Source organism: Polypterus senegalus, chromosome 4 (genome assembly GCF_016835505.1).
Source record: "Polypterus senegalus isolate Bchr_013 chromosome 4, ASM1683550v1, whole genome shotgun sequence".
Lineage (NCBI taxonomy): Eukaryota > Metazoa > Chordata > Cladistia > Polypteriformes > Polypteridae > Polypterus > Polypterus senegalus.
In genome coordinates this window covers 43,108,894-43,126,255 of record NC_053157.1, presented here as the reverse complement: position 1 = coordinate 43,126,255, position 17,362 = coordinate 43,108,894, and the positions used below count along the sequence as shown (strand labels likewise).

At 38.4% G+C, this 17,362-nt stretch overlaps 1 protein-coding gene across 1 annotated transcript in view; it reads left to right on the top strand.

Annotated features, from left to right (window-relative positions):
• Window positions 1-17,362, top strand: part of LOC120528694 — a 40,031-nt gene that overhangs the window by 18,781 nt on the left and 3,888 nt on the right. Inside the window, exon 5 of the mRNA XM_039752850.1 lies at window positions 15,420-15,615. Coding sequence (XP_039608784.1) covers window positions 15,420-15,615 — 196 coding nt within the window. The remainder of the gene's footprint in view (window positions 1-15,419; window positions 15,616-17,362) is intronic.

Below are 17,362 nucleotides of genomic sequence, written 5' to 3'. Positions count from 1 at the left end.
TGTTGTATTTATCAGACCCTGATTAGCCGGCATGAATATGTCAGAATGTTTTAGCTAGTCCAATGTACTTAATATCTAAAATAAAAATGTGCTAACAACAGAAATGTATTTATAACACTTAAAACTGTTAACTGTAATGAAAAGTACCTGCCTACATCACACCCCCTTTTTTAATGAAATTGTAACGCATAAAATTGGGCAAAACAACAAAATGCAAAACCATTCTGTTTGACGTTGGCAGTAAAGGCCAGTAGTAAATATTGGATTGTGTGGGTGTGGGGCATTTTTTTCTGGCACAGTCGTAGTGTCCCACTGAAGAACATCTGAACGATCAGTTGTCTCTGAGGATCATTGCTGACCAAGTTCATCCCTTCATGGCTAAAGTTTATTCACACTCATTTGGACACTTCCAACGTGATAATACACAATGCCACAAATGACATATGGGATGTGTCACCTCTAAATCAATACTTCTCAACCTTTATACCTTAAGGATCCTCTAGTGTACTAGGGCAAAATGTGAGGGCCCCCCATTGAACTTAACAAAATCATATTTGTTGCTAATTCTATTACACTGCTTTTATTTTTTTAACGTGTAATATAAAATTAAGAAGACATTTCCAAAACAGCCTGTGTGCTTTTATTAAATACCAGTAACAGTACACTACAGGATAACATGAAGTGGATATACTTGACTTGAGCATTCCTAGTTTTCATCCTCTTTCTCTGTACGTTTAGCATTCGTTTACTCAGAGGTTGATGCGCTTGCTGCTTCCTGAGCAGCTTTTCTTTTCTCCACTCTAGCAGCCTGCTTCTTCTCTTCTTTCGTCGGCATCTTTTCGTGTTAAAAGAGATTAAATCAATGTTTGTGTTGCAATTATTTTGTACGTTTTCTTTAATTTTTCACTTAAGCTGGAACTTAAGTCTTCAATCTGCCTCAAGAATGATTTAAGATATGAAGAGGTATGGGAAGTGATGGTAAAGGTGGTAGGGATGAGAATGCTGCCCGTACACATGCGCCACAAGGCCGCTCTGCTTGCCGCTGCCGAGAGTTGATTCTACAATAAAATAAAAACAAAAAGAGGAATAACCTTAGAGGTCAATCATCACCCCGAAAGCGGATAGTAGACGTCACGTTGTATATGTGTACCAAATTTCAGGTCAATAGTTCAAACGATTTGCAAGCTACAGGTGATTTAAAACTCTGGACAGACAAACAGACAGCCATGGTAGCATATTATATATAAAGAAAATCATTTTACTAGTACCTGAATTTTTTAATCTATATGAATAAAATGCACAGTTGTCTAACTTAATCACTTCCATACTTGCTTATCAACAAAAACACAATTTCCGTTTTAGTTAAAAAGCTGACATTTGGGAGGATGGTACATCTAGGGCAGCAGGTATCCGCTAAGAAAGGACATTTCAGTATATCAATATTTAGGGGTAAAATCCCCACACAACAAAAAACTAAATTCCTCCAATCTCAAAAATGTCACGACAGATTTGATTGAAATGTGGTGATGTTATAGAAGTAGAAAATTAACTGTCATGTGTTTTTTTTTAAACTGTTGATATTTATTACTAGTATACCAGCTTACATGCTCCATGCTGTGCTGCATGTGTGTTTTATGCAACTGAAGGATGCAGCAGAAGTGATTAACAGGCCAAAAAATAGCACTAGACAATACAGAGGACAGACAACTGAAGATGTGTCCTGGACATGAAATATTATTCCAAGAGAGCAAGAGAGTTTGAAGACGATTGGGAAAATAAAGACACGGTCAGAAGATGAAGCAAGGGTCAGAATCAGGGGCCTCATGTATAAACGGTGCGCACGCACAGAAATGTTTCCACGTTCAAATCGCGATGTATAAAATCTAAAGTTGGCGTAAAGCCACGCACATTTCCACAGTAGCTCATACCCTGTCGTACGCAAGTTCTCCGCTCGGTTTTGCAGACTGGAGGCACTGTAGAAGGAAAATTTTTTATTAGCATGAGAGGATAGCAAATTAACATATAGAGCCATAAAAAGTAGTTAAAAGCTTCTAAAACATTAGATTAAGCATAAATTAGAATATTAAAGCAAATAAGATAGGTCTAGCAAATAGTTAACTACAAAATCAGTTATATTGCATTACTTTTTAGGCTTACATTAAAATTTCCAAAGTAAGAAAAGAACAGCTAATTGATACACTAGTTTTGGACAGGATAAGAGTTTGAGAACACCTGTGATTCCAGGCTAGGAAGCGATAGCACAGAGAAGCTGCCTCTGAAAGCAGAAGCTGGGCTGATGAATCAGCAGAAAGGCTTTTGCTGTAAGCAGGGTCACGCTGACCTAATGCGTGAAGAGAAAATCTTAGTAAATTCAGGCATTAGCAAAAATACTATAAGAATATATTAGCAATTGACTTTAGTGTAGAAATTAAGACAAATCAAGCATGCCAAGCAATGATTAAATGAAAGCACATACTATACTTCTTTTTAATTAAAGCTTAAGCTTCAGGTCACTATTGTAAAAAGTTTGGAAGGCTTAAGCGAGGAAATGATGAGAGGAAACCTATATATGGAATTGAAGCCTTGGCCAGTTAGAGAAAATGGGAACAACATAGAAAGATTACAAATTCCATAAGGGGGCCAGTGATAGGAAAAGTAAGGAGATAATAAGGGTTCCCATGGAAACTCAAAGCCTGGCCAGACAGGAGTGAAAGGGAGTCAGAGGAGACGGGCAAAAGAGCTCATTAGAGCAAGGTCAGAAAAGATAGGAAATTACATAGGGTAGCCCAAAGATGGTAAGAGGAAGTCATCCACCCAGTCTTAGACCAATCAAAATAAGACAAACAGACACCAAGAGGAACAATGGACAATAAAACCAGGTGCAGAATGAGCTAATCGAACACAGCCAAAATGATAAGAAATTGTTATAAAAACTTCAATTGTTGTAATGATCAGTGCTCAATCTCATTCGCCCGAATTGGGTTGAGTCCGTGTGTTTGATTTATTGCAATAAAGCCTTAAAACTCTGTCTGTCTATCTCGAGTCCTAATAGCCTTTATTTTTATGTAAAAAGCCTTCTGATGATGAATTTTTCGCCACGACAGCACCCAGCGTGGTTTATCTTTCTTTTTCAGATCCACATCCCTGACGCGGCTTTATAAATTCACTGAAATTAGCCTCATATTGTTTATTAGTTTAATGCATCTGATTGTAATTAACCTGTAACAATATAATGGTCCACAGAATGGTCAAACTATTCTAAATATCATAGCTGCTTTAGCGTTGTTACTCTCACTGCACCTTCTTCTTCTTCTTCTTTTAGCTGCTCCCGTTAGGGGTTGCCACAGCAGATCATCTTTTTTCATATTACTCTCACTGCACCACTCAGCCATCCTTCCTATTTGAACCGCTTCTCACACGGCAAATGCTTCAAAACCTTTCCTCTATGGACCTTGCGGTTCAGAAAGAGTTTCATCCCAAGAACTCTAAATGCACTCAATCAGTCCATCATGTGCTTCTTGTAGAACTGTTTGTACTTATTAGTACAATCACCTCACTGTAAACTTGCACTACAGTTATAATATTGCACAACCTGAGCCACTTTATAAAGCACGTGTGTACATATGATGACAATATCATTTTTAAGATGAAATGCAGCAAAATATGTTTATTATATTATATAGATAAAACTTTAACGTCATTTAAATAATCTATATTGTTGATAATTAAAGCACACGGTGTCGCTATGCTAGCAAGGATCTGGCACTCCGTTCACGGATTGTTCCTGCCTCGCACTGTATGTTTCACTGGGACTGGCATGAAGGATGGAATAATTAAACATGTACTATGAAGATATTTCAATGTTCCTTAAAAGTTTTGCAGAATCTGCGTTATAAGCTTACAGATGGCTTAAACGTCTATTACAGAGCTGATTGTGTGGCGATTGGGTATTTGGAGAAAGAAAAAGAAGGACAGGAATTGGATGTTAGTACGTTTGAAAGAGACAGTAGTGCTGCAATAAATTATTTCATTGAAGGTCGCGCACAATCACTGCACCACCGTGTTCCCATATTTAATAACATGCTTTAACTCCCATCATCATGAAAATTATATCACGTATACATCTCAGTATTTTAGTTATTCACAGAGCTGTAATATCACAATGTAATGGATTCTGTGTCCTCTCGGAGGAAGAGAAAGACGGTTTAAGAAGCACATAGTGATTCACACACATAGAGCACATACGAGTAGAAGATCAAATACAAAACAAAGCATTTAACGTGCTACTTTAGTTACGATGGGATTTGACAATCTTGTAAATTAAATGATTTTAAGATTAAGTTTATGATGTTCTACTTTAATGACAATATAAACTACGTGATTAAAGTGGAAATTTCAAGATTAAAGTTGACATTTCGTGCTTTTTCCCCACTGTGTGCGTTTTTTTTTTCTCTGTACCCTAATAAGCTTTCATATGACACTCAGACGGTGGGCTACGACTCACCTTTTCACTGCGATTTTGATATGTGACTTCTTTTTTATTTCGGGCACTGTGCGACTTTGTGAACTTGAGCTTTCGACTTTCTCCAACACGCTATGTCACTCGATCAGCTTCCTTTTCTTGTTTATACCACTGTTTAAACCAACAAATAGTACGTTTTTCCTTGCCTTCACTTGGTATTCGCTGAAATTGTTCTATTTTTCCTTGTGGTTTTGCCATTGTCTTTTCACAGAATGCTGAGCTTAAGGGCTATTTATATTGATTTGCATATTCAAAGAGGCATAATTCTGGGAGGAGTTGGGGCGGGACAGGAGGATGCGTGCGTTACTTTTCACGCTGATTGGGATTTATGTAGCAGAAGAACGTGGAAGTTTACGTACGCACAGATTCCTGCATCTGGATTTTTCTGTGCGTACACACATTCCTGCTTTTGTGCTTATGCCATGTTATAGTGTGAGTTCTACGCACGGCGTTATACATGAGGCCCTAGGACAGCAAAATAACAGATACCAAAGTCGAGAACAATGAAGCAAAATTGAAGTCAAAATGGAAAAGCAAAGTTTTTAACTGCAGGAGATCAAAATGAAAATCAAGAATTTAAATGGCAAAGAAGGGTTTTGGAATCTATTTAGTCAGAAGTGAGCCTTAAATGACCCTTTTAGCCTGCTGTGCAGTGATATTTCAGTTCTGATATTAATTTTAGTTTTTACTTTATTTTATAAAAGTATTTTTTATTTTTATTTCATTCTAGTTTTCAGTGGAGTCAACCATTTTTATTTTTATTTAGTTCTGTGTTTAAAATTTTAGTTTTTATTTTATTTAGTTCTGCACTTTTTATATAATATTAGTAAAATTGTCGTTTTTTTTTCTGTTGGAAGACCACAAACGCCAGCCTACACATATTTCAACGCAAGTTATGCTTTAGTCAACAAAACACACTCACAGTGCATAATGCCGTTAAACACAGTTTGACTACCAATGACAACCAGATTAAGTGGCTTAATGAGTGTAGTCGGCAAGATCAAATGTTTCAACCTAAGAAACCAGTCTGTGCAAGCACGTTGCTGTTAAGCTTTAAACAAGTACGCATTTCGAGAGATTTGTTCATGCTGCAATGACATCAATGCAGGCACACAGACGAGGTCCTCGGCACTATGAGGGGCACCAGCAGACTGTATGTTAACGATTTCTGCTGCCAGTATTGAAGCAGTGACGTGCAGTGAGGTTCGTGAGGCACTGACTCCTTCAGAATCAGATTTACAAATATATAAACCCACTTCTTATTCATTATTCGATTGGCAGCATGCACATTGAATACTGGTTATGTTTCATATCTCATCAGCATTATTTACACACATATTTGGCTAAAGAAAGAACGTTTATAGCAGCGAGAGAGAGCAGGGAGAGCGCATTTGCTCTGTTCCCTCCATATGTTCTAAATTTGCCATTGCAATTTCACAATTTATACAAATAGAAGTATAGAGTGGTGTGCAAAAAACAAATTTCAATTTTGATCTTAATTGAAATATTTAGTTGATTTTAAAAGATTTTAATTTTTATGATTTAATCAATTTTAATACAGACTGTTCAACAAAAGGATAACAAGAACAGCAAACAAATATTTTATTTAAGGTCAAAATGTAGTCTTTAAATATTAGATTTTTTTTTCTTACTCTCATCCCATTTTTTATAAAATTTAAAACCGTTTATTGTCTTACTTTTATTTGTAAATTAAGTCCATGCGCCTATCCTTCTCCACGAAAATCTCTGTGACTTTCTTATAAAAGTCCCCCTTGTTTTCCTTTAGTTTTAAAAGTCTTAATCTTCCATTTTGAAGTTGGAAGAAAAAATAAAAATAAACGGACCGCTGCAGTGCACTTGACTTTCTGATATCGCTAACTTACTGGCGCAGCTGCATAGAAGAACAGCAGCAACAAGCACCTGTTGGGCTCACATGCGCCCCCTTCAGTGCGGCACGGTCCTGTCTGCCTTACCTTGTGCCTTTTCACTGCAGTTTTATGTCTGATCAGCAAGACTAAATATGTCACACACATTCATTAAAGATATTAGCCAGACTGTGGAAAGTCAAGGTGTATAATAAACATGTCTGCAAACATTATAGTGGCGACACACAGCAAAACGAAACCTCAGAAGAAAGAGAAACTTGCTTAGCCACTAACATCGGAAAAACAGTATCCCTGTTAATTTTCCTCCCACCGCTAATACACAAACAATGTGAGCACGTCGGCAAAACTAATCCTCCTAGGAGAATGATGCACAGAGTAGTTGGTTTCAATTACCTGACATCTCCACGTTTCAGTTTTTTTTTCTGACAATTTCAATAGTTTCTAGGACACCGGGCTTTTTACAACACGGGCTTACACAGCTAGTATAATTTATCTAAGATGGCACAGTGGCATTGTCACTTCACAGCTCTGGTAGTTGCCTCTGTGCCTGACATTTGTCTGTGTAGTTTATTGCAGCTACATCATTATACCTTTGTCATATCACAAAGATGCACACTTTAGATTAATCTGTAAGTTAGAAATGTGCTGGACATGAGTGAGTGTGCCCTATCATGGGTAATATCTACAATACTGCAAGATTACTCTTTCTAGCCGTGTATGGATTTACAGAGGTTTAGTAAGTTGATTGTCACATGAACAGAATTTGCCTAATATAACCTATACTGTATTTCTAATTGCTGGAAGTTTGCTTCCTAAGTATACAATTAACTTAATAATTAAAACTTTTAATATAATATTAACGATTCTGAATTGTTCTTTCCATTTTGCTATACAAGTATCGGGCTAAATATAAATAAGTCAGTGACTGACATTGCGCATAATGATCTTAGGCTCGTACGCACGGAAACCCATTTCATGAAGTACAATTCTTCTGTTGATGTTTCTTTCAGAGGCATTTTGGAACTCTGTTGTAACTAATGAAACAGAAGACACCTCTGCTGTCTGAGTTTGTGTCATCTACCACTTCATGACTGAGCTGTTGCTCCTTCCACTTCACAGTAATAGCACTTACAGTGGACCGGGACATACCTAGCAGAGAAGAAATGTCACGTAATGACTTGTGACCAAAGTGGTATCCTATGACAGTGCCACCCTTAAATTCACTGAGTTCTTCAGAACTACCCATTCTACTGCCAATGTTTGTCAATGGAGGATGTGTTGATTTTATGCACTTGTTAACAATAAAACCCCAAACTCAATAACTTGGAGGGGTGTCTGAATGCTTTTGGCCATATAGTGTATATTGTTATTGTTCTGTGACCCAAGTCCGCACAAGAAGCCACCTTTATTATATAACAGAAGGAACCCACACAAGGCATAATTTAAAATAAATTTTACTGAATGATTTTTTAAATAAGAGACAAGAGTAATTCTGTTGGTTTTTGGGTTTTTTTTCTGAGCAGGGAAAACTAAAGCAGGCATTAAAAGCATTTAGAGGATCTTTTCTTAGACGCTGCCTGTGGCTGTTTTGTCATTTTAACTGTAAGAGAAGTTTGAATCACACAAGTGGGTGTGCTACTGTACTAACTGGCTGTAATTAAGCTGCTGAGGTGGGTGGATGGTGCTGCTTCTAGGAGGACCAGCTGAAGTCAGCTTTCTGCAGAGGAGGCAACATGCTGAATCTGCAAAGTACTACTTCAGGGAGAACAGGTCAGCATACCCCACTGGAATATTGCTTTTCTTGAGAATAGTCTAAATCTGTATGCCCGCATTTCAGTGTTTTAACTGCATCACCTGGGGCCTCATGTATAACGCCGTACATAGAATTCACACTAACACATAGCGTACGGACAAAAGTGGAAATGTGCTTATGCGCAAAAAAATTTAGAAGCATAAATCTGTGCGTACGCCAACTTCCACATTCTTCCGCTACATAAATCCCGGTCAGCATGAAAAGTAACGCACATGCACGCGCCTGCTATCCCGCCCCAACTCCTCCCAGAATTACGCCTCTTTGAATATGCAAATCAATAGAAATAGCCCTTAAGCTCGGCCTTCTGTGAAAAGACAATGGGAAAAGCACGGGGGAAAATAGAACAATTTCAGCGAATACCAAGTGGAAGCAAAGAAAAACGTACTATTTGTTGGTTTAAACAGTGACAACAAAAACAACAAAAGGAAGTTGATCGAGTGGCATAGCGTGTCAGAGAAACTCAAAACCTCAGTTCACAAAGTCGAACAGTGCCCGAAATAAAAAAGAAGTCACATATCAAAGTCGCCGTGAAAAGGTGAGTCGTAGCGCACCGTCTGAGTGTCATATGAAAGCTTATTAGGGTACAGAGAAAAATCAGGCACACAGTGGGGAAAAAGCATGAAATGTCAACTTTAATCTCTAAATTTCTACTTTAATCACGTAGTTTATTTTGTCATTAAAGTAGAACATCATAAACTTAATCTTAAATTATGATGATATGAGTTAAAGCATGTTATTAAACATGCGAACACAGTGATAATGACGAGCTGGCGCCCTGTCCAGAGTTTGTTCATGCCTCACGTAAGATGCTTGCTGTGCTGTGCGCGACTTTCGATGAAATAATTTATTGTAGCAGTACTGTCTCTTTCAAACCTACTCACCTCCAATTCCTGTCCTTACTTTTCTTTCTCCAAATACCCAATCGCCACACAATCAGCTCTGTAATAGACGTTAAGCCATCTGTAAGCTTAGAACGTTGATTCTTCAAAACTTTTAAGGAACATCGAATTATCTTTGTAGTACGTGTTTAGTTATTCTATCCATCAATCCTTCCAGTGTCACGTCAGCACCAGCAAGAATACAGCGCAAGGCAGGAACAATCTGTGAATGGAGCGCAAGCAGGACTATGTATGTTAAAGTTAGTCTTATCTGTATAATATAATCTGTATAATATAATAAACATATTTAGCTGCATTTCATCTTAAAAATGATATTGTCATCATATGTAAATACACGCTTTATAAAGTGGCTCAGGTTGTGCAATATTATAACAGTAGTACAGTGAGGTGATTGTACTTATAAGTACAAACAGTTCTACAAGAAGCACATGATGGACTGATTGAGTGCATTTATAGTTCTTGGGATGAAACTGTTTCTGAACCACGAGGTCCGTACAGGAAAAGCTCTGAAGCGTTTCTCATATGAGGGTAGTTCAATAGACAGCATTGCTGAGGCAGTGTGTGCTTAATGCTGTATATCGATAATTCTCTTTCCGATCAGCTGCTGTACAGCTGTGATTCACACTCAGATACAGTGATATAAATACACCGAGTGGTGCAGTGAGAGTAATATGGAAAAAGATGATCCGATGTGGGATCCGCGGTGCAGTGAGAGTAACAACGCTAAAGCAGTTATGGTATTTGGAATAGTTTGACCATTCTGTGGACCATTATATTGTTACAGGTTAATTGCAATCAGATGCATTAAACCAATAAACAATATGGGGTTAATGTCAGTGTATTTATAAAGCCGCGTCAGGGATGTGGATCTGAAAAAGAAAGGGAAACCACTCTGGAACAGTAGCACTGCTTTGACGCTGGGTGCCGCCAGTCTGCAAAACCGAGCAGTGAACTTGCGTACAACAGGGTATGAGCTACCGAGGAAATGTGCGTGGCTTTACGCCAAGTTTAGGTTGTATACATTGCGTTTTGAACGTGGAAACGTTCTTAAGCGACATTTTTGTGCTTACGTACCATTTATACAGTACATGAGGCCCCAGGTGCTTCACATTGTGCGGCTGCACTGATTTTGGTCATTTTCTTGTATTTTAATTTTTTTATGTGTATAATAGCGAGAGGTGTCTCTCTGCACATGATGGTGAAAACGACTTATTATCTCATATTTTTATATTGTAAATTAGAAAAATCTATACCGATTTTATCAAGCATAGTCCTATTGTTATTACTATTTCTTCAGAAGAGAAAGAAGACAAGCACTTCTGTATTTCCAGCAACTGTTTCTCTGTGCACTCCACAAGTTTGACAGTCATAATTCTAGTACAGACAACACTGAGGAGGATTTTTATAACTAAGAATCAGGAAAGGAAATGTTGTCAAATGTCTTTCAAACGTTTGTTAACCAAAAATCAAACCTGGTCTGTCATTTTTTTACTTTTGGTTTAACAATCATTTTGTCTCTGACAATGAGCCTCTTTCACCCTTTAATATGATATTTACATTTCGTTTTTCTACTGACACCTTTATCCAAGGCAACTTATAACATTTATGATACAATTGGTTATATTTATTTTTGGTTTTCCAGTTGGAGCACAGGCAGGCCAAGTGACTTGCTCAGAGTCACACAGTTTCAGTAGCAGCATTTGAACCCACAACCTCAGGGCATGAAGTCCAAAGCCTTAACCACAACTCCACACTGCCTGTCAGTATTTGGTTAATGACTTTTTGGTAACTATGCCTGCTTATGTTATGATCTCATGGTGTCTTAAAGTTTTCCTGGAGGTAAATTTTAGTTTGCATTTTCTGGAAATTAAATTTATTTTTTTTTATATCAACAGGTCTTTTGGTGTACTTAGTTTTCTATTTGAGGCTCCTTTTCAAAATATACAAATTCTACTGTCGTTGTTGTTTACAGGAAAGGCATTTTGTTTTGTATGGATATCACCAGAGGTTGCTACCCACATGTCATCAACACAATGCTTTACAAGCAGGCCTTACAAACACAGTCACTGTCCCAGCTTGTGGGTATCAAAGAATCTCTTGTAGGATTTTCTGACAGAGTGTTTTTCTGGTAGTTAACGTTTGTTTCTGACTTCAAGATTTGCCTGTTCTCTTGGTGTGATTAAAGCTGTGTTTGATTTCCTGGTATTGACCTCTGCAAGTCCAACTATGTTTCATTTTCTGGTCCTTCTAAGCCTTAGTCTGCTTGCCATGCTGGCGTTGTGCCCAGTGGGCATGAGATTTCACAGGGTGACTGGAAGAAAAGAACGTGGTCAAAAACCAAAGCAATGGTCAGAACTAGCAGAAGAACTATCAGTAACCAAATCCAAGAATCATGAGACAAAATCAAAGTCAAGGAGTGTAGAAAGTTCAAAAACTAGACAAAGTAATTATTGTGAAAGGTTAGAAGGGTTTTGTAATCATGTAGTCAGATGAGGAAGTATTCGCTTTAATGGTCATTTTTCCTGTTGTGTCGTGATTAATGGTACCACAGCCTCTGATGACACATCCACTCTAGGTCATTCCTGGCAATAGGAGTGAACAATAGCGCTGTTGGAAAATAGCGTCAATACAATGGCCCAAAATGAAAATGAAAATCAACCAAATGTATTTCTACTAACCTGGGGCCTCATGTATAAACGGTGCATACGCACAGAAATCTTGCGTAAGAACTTTTCCACGTTCAAATCGCGATGTATAAAACCTACACTTGGCGTAAAGCCACGCACTTTTCCACGGTACCTCATGCCTTGTCGTACGCAAGTTCTCCGCTTGGTTTTGCAGACTGGCGGCACCCTGCGTCAAAGCAGTGCTACTGTTCCTTCGTGGTTACTCATTATTTTCCTGACGCAGCTTTATAAATACACTGAAACTAACCGCATATTGTTTATTAGTGTAACGCATCTGATTGTAATTAACTTGTAACAATATAATGGTCCAGGGAACAGCCATAGTATTCCAAATACCATAACTGCTTTAGTGTTGTTACTCTCACTTCTTCTTCTTCTTCTTCTTTCAGCTCCTTCCGTTAGGAGTTGCCACAGCGGATCATCTTTTTCCATATTTCTCTCACTGCACCACTCGGTGTATTTATATCACTGTATCTGAGTGTGAATCACAGCAGCAACTGATCGGAAAGAGAATTATCGGTATACAGCTTCATGGACACGCTGTCTCAGCCACGGCAAAACGTTTTAAAGCCTTTCCTGTACAGACCTCGCGGTTCAGAAACAGTTTCATCCCAAGAACTTTAAATGCACTCAATCAATTGCACCTTGTAGAACAGTTTGTACTTATAAGTACAATCACCCCACTGTAAACTTGCACTATAGTTATAATATCGTACAACCTGTGCCACTTTATAAAGCGCGTATTTACATATGATGACGATATCATTTTTAAGGTGAAATGCAGCAAAATATGTTTATTACATTATACAGATAAAACTTTAACTTCATTTAAATAATATATATTCTATACTGGGAGTGTCGTTAAGGATAGAATAATTAAACATGTACTACGAAGATATTTCAATGTTCCTTAAATGTTTTGAAGAATCGGCGCTAAGCTTACAGATGGCTTAACTTCTATTACAGAGCTGATTGTGTGGCGATCGGCGATCGGCTTTTTCCCCACTGTGTGCGTTTTTTTTTTTCTCTGTACCCTAATAAGCTTTCATATGACACTCAGACAGTGGGCTACAACTTGCCGTTTTTCATGGCGACTTTGATATGTGACTTCTTTTTTATTTCCGACACTGTGCGATTTTGTGAACGTGAGCTTTCAAGTTTCTGAAACACGCTATGTCACTCGATCAACTTCCTTTTGTTGATTATACCACGGTTTATTTGAACAAATAGTATGTTTTTCCATTGCCTCCACTTGGTATTCGCTGAAATTCTTATATTTTCCCCCGTGCTTTTCCCATTGTCTTTTCACAGAAGGCTGAGCTTAAGGGCGATTTATATTTATTTGCATATTCAAAGAGGCGTAATTCTGGGAGGAGTTGGGGCGTTACATAAAGCACGTGCACAAGCGTTAGTTTTCACGCTGATCGGGATTTATGTAGCGGAAGAACGTGGAAGTTGGAGTACGCACAGATTCCTGCATCTGGATTTTTCTGTGCGTAAGCACATTTCGGCTTTTGTGCTTACGCCATGTGATAGTGCGAGTTCTACACACGGCATTATACATGAGGCCCCTGGCCAGGGTGTATAAAAGGATTGTGGGAAAGCCCTGAGACTGAGCTGAGCTTGGAGGTAGAGGGGCGAAGTGTCTGGGCGAGGAGGAGTGATAATTTTGTTTAATAGTTTATGTATGATATGAATAGTGTATAGTAGAGGGTGCTTGGTGCACATAAAAGACAATAAAAGAAGAGTAATTATATCTTCACCTTGAGTCCAGCGTGATACCTGAGGGTTCAAGAGGTGGATCAGAGCCTCACTGTCACAGCTGCTAATTAAGGAAAAATGTAATTAAGGGGTCTAAGTCTTAAATAGCAGGTCATTTCAAATGAAGGCAAAAGAGTAAATCAGCAGCAAAACTCATCACTAATTAAGAAAAGGGTTAAAATGAAAACCAACAGCCGCATCCCAGAGTTGGAAATCCCAGTGGTAAGGTAAGGAAGGATACACCATTTTAAATATCAAAAGGAGATTTTTAAAATGTGCCCTAAGTTTAACTGGAAACTACTAGACCTGCAATTGTGGTTTTGTACCCTTTGGTTCAAGTTTTCATCCTTCCTGCTATACATTGAAAAGCAGTTTAGCAATTTGAAGAGCATAAAGAGAAGGGCTTTCAGTATTCAGTCTAATAGTCAGACACAGGGTCAAAGTCAGGCAATGGCATTCAAAATGCTAGTCAAGGCAAGAATCCAAAAAGAAAGCCATTTTTCATAAATATTTTAAAAACAGTAAACAGAGCAGCAAGAAAAAGGCTGATGGGCACAGTGCCATAATGCAACTAGCAGACTCACTTTCTCCAAATGTCACATCCTATCAAGTTCAAAATGATATGGTAATTATGAAATCCCAGTATACTACTGAAACAAACATTGTGAATGCTGCTGCATGTATTCTAGTGTTGCAAGCAGAAGTGCTGCCATTTCTTATAACCCTGCAGTACAGAACTTTTTGTGTATTGGAACTGTGAAGAGAACACATTAGCATTTGGTCCAAAGTGGGAAGGCACAGCTTCACAGATGGCAAAGTGAGTTTTGACTGCAGTTCATTTTCATTTGTTAAATCCACATCCAGTTTAAAGGAAGAGACAGACTGAGAGTGTTTATAATGAAGAGATGAAGCAACACCAATCATAATATGAGTCCAGAGGAGACAAAGGGAGAGGAGAGGATCCAGAGAGCAGGTAAAGGATGTAGAATGATGTATGATGATGAAGGCTTCAGTACATGGAGAGAATGAAGTAAGTGGGGTGTTAAGAGGGGCTACATTAAGAGGAAACAAGGCAGTAGGAACAGAGGAGGTAAAATTGTGCAGTGTTACGGGAGGTGAGTAGTGTATGACGCTCCATAGGCTTGCCAGGCCCGAAATGAGAGACTGGCAAAAATAAACTGCAAATGCTCAGAATGCACAAAAAACCTGTTCAGGTGATAGGAAACTGTGAACCCTCTCATTTAAAAAACAAAAAAATCTTTATAAACGAAGAATTTATTCTACTGGCATAGCTGGTGGTGCGGAGGGGGCAGTCCACTCTGGGTGGCACTTTTTAATAAATTTTAGTATTAGACTTTTTAGACTTTTTACGCAATTGTATTTGATAGGGCTTTGGTAAGCTAATGTGTGTTATCTTTGTCAAAATTACAACATTTTTAATGTTTAAGAACTTACAAATACATATGTTGCAAAGTTACATTCTACAAATGCAAATTTTGAACAGTTTGCTGACTTCCTCTGACCGAAGGCTCTCTCCATCAACTTATTCCAATCAAAAAGGACAAACCCTTCAATCTTATTATTATTTTAATATTCTCTCCATCTCAAGATAAAGCAAACAAAAGACAGTGGTGCTGCTTTTAGTAAAAAGAAAAAAGCGAGGGAAGAAGTATTAAAAAAGAATGAAGGGGCTTTATTGAAATACCTCAATCATAATTAATACATTTTGTGTCTTTCTGAGATGTTCATGTCTCAACCCAAGATTTTTTTAAATAATAGGTAGATATGTATTATATTTTATCATGTAAGATTTGGCAAACTCAAAGATCGACTGTTGTTCTTTTTTAACAGCATTAACTGCTCAGACGCTGGTGTACAAACCACGATATCTCCTCCACTTTCCTTCCCCGTGAATCCAGAAGCAGATGTTGCAGTTTCTCCAAAACAAGTGGAAAAGACTCCTAAAGGGACAGATGATGCCCAGTCTTCTACCTGCAGTGAACAGCCCAGGCAAAGTGTTCCAGACGAGATGTTAAAAGTGGTACAGGTAACAATACATCACAAGTTGAAGCTTAGAAAATGGCACATCAAGTCATTACAGCTCCATTTACCAATTTCCCAAACCTGCTTTCCCTTTAGGGCATCATGAAGAGTCAATGCTAGGAGCATCAGGCATATCAGCAGGCCAATTTAGGGTTAACTAAAGTTGTGTCTTGTAAAAGTGTTCACGAAAAGTACTTGATGTCTACCCCTGAAAAGGCTGCATTTTCAAACTACCTTAGCAAAGGCCAAAAGCTGTACTGCTGAAACTTCTGAGATAAGCTACCTTAAAAGGTTTGCACAAAACTAACACATTGGCAATATGGTCAAGGCAGGCTACTGCAGCTTCAGTACCTAAGCAGGGGCCTAAGGCTGGCTACCTCATCATTACCCCTGAAAAGGCTGCACAATTCTAAAAGAACGAACACCGCTGAACAAAGATACAAGACATACTTCAACAAGACCAGGAGGTTCTCCTGCCAGGAAACATTTATCTTTTGGTTTTCCTGGTTGCTACCTTTGAAAGAGCTGAACAAATGACAAATCACTTGAACAAACACCCTGGGGCAGGTCATATCTATAAACAATGCAAGTTTAAGTAAGGTAATATTCAAACTATAATTTATCATTATTTATGTTTATTTGGAGAGAAACCAGGCATTAAATGCTACATGTCAAAAGTAGAAGAAAATATACAACTTGAACGATTCAAATCAATGTCCTTAAAAGCAAGCCTGGCTTCAGTATAATCAGGGGAGAGAAATGTTGGTGTAATTTAAAGAGTCTGTTCTTCTTAATGCAACTAAGGCATTCTTTAAATGTATGCGTCACTGTAGGTTGTACTTTACTTTCGTGCTTGGACATTACATTATTTTGGTGTGGCTTTAGGAATGCAGCACCCCCCATATCAGTGCTGCATTCTCATATTAAAAAGTGTGTGTCACCCCTCCTTTTTAAAAGTAATTTGTCATCTGCCTCTCTCAAAAGCTGAATAGAATCTTTACCTCACATCTTAGGGGTGCTTTCTTTCATACAATGGCTCGTAAGCTAATTTAAGTAAGTTATTTCAATCAGAACTGGATGACTGAGAATTTACCATTGGTCTTTCTATCCTGTCAAGCTGAAGTGATTTTTAACCTAAATATGAGATATATGTTAAATTATACTGCTCAAAAAATTAAGGGAATACTTACAGTAATCATCACAGTCTAACACCAAGTCAATTAACCTTCAGGGATATCAGTCTGTCTAGTTAGGAAGCATAAGCGATTGTAAATTAACTTCTCCTGCTTTGGTGTAAGTCAGCCCCCCCAAAAGGGAATGGTTTTGCAATTGATGGCCACAGACAATTGCTCTCTCGTTGTCTGTCCTGTCTGATTCTTCTTTAGTTTTGTATTTTGCTAGTGTCCTTGTCGTTACTGATAGCATGAGGCATTACATGCAGCCACCTCAAGCTGCACAGGTTGTCCAGCTACTCCAGGATGGCACATCCATACGTGCCATCACAAGAACATTTGCTGTTTCTCCCAGCACAGACTCAAGAGCATGGAGGTACAAGGAGATAAGCTGTTACACGAGGAGAGCTGGACAGGGCCGTAGAAGGGCATCATCCCTGCAGCTGGACCTGTATCTGCTCCTTTGTGTGAGGATGAACAGGAGGAACATTGCCAGAGCCCTACAAAATGACCTCCAGCTGGCTACTAGTATGTATGTTTCTGACCAAACTGTCAGAAACAGACTCCATGAAGGTGGCA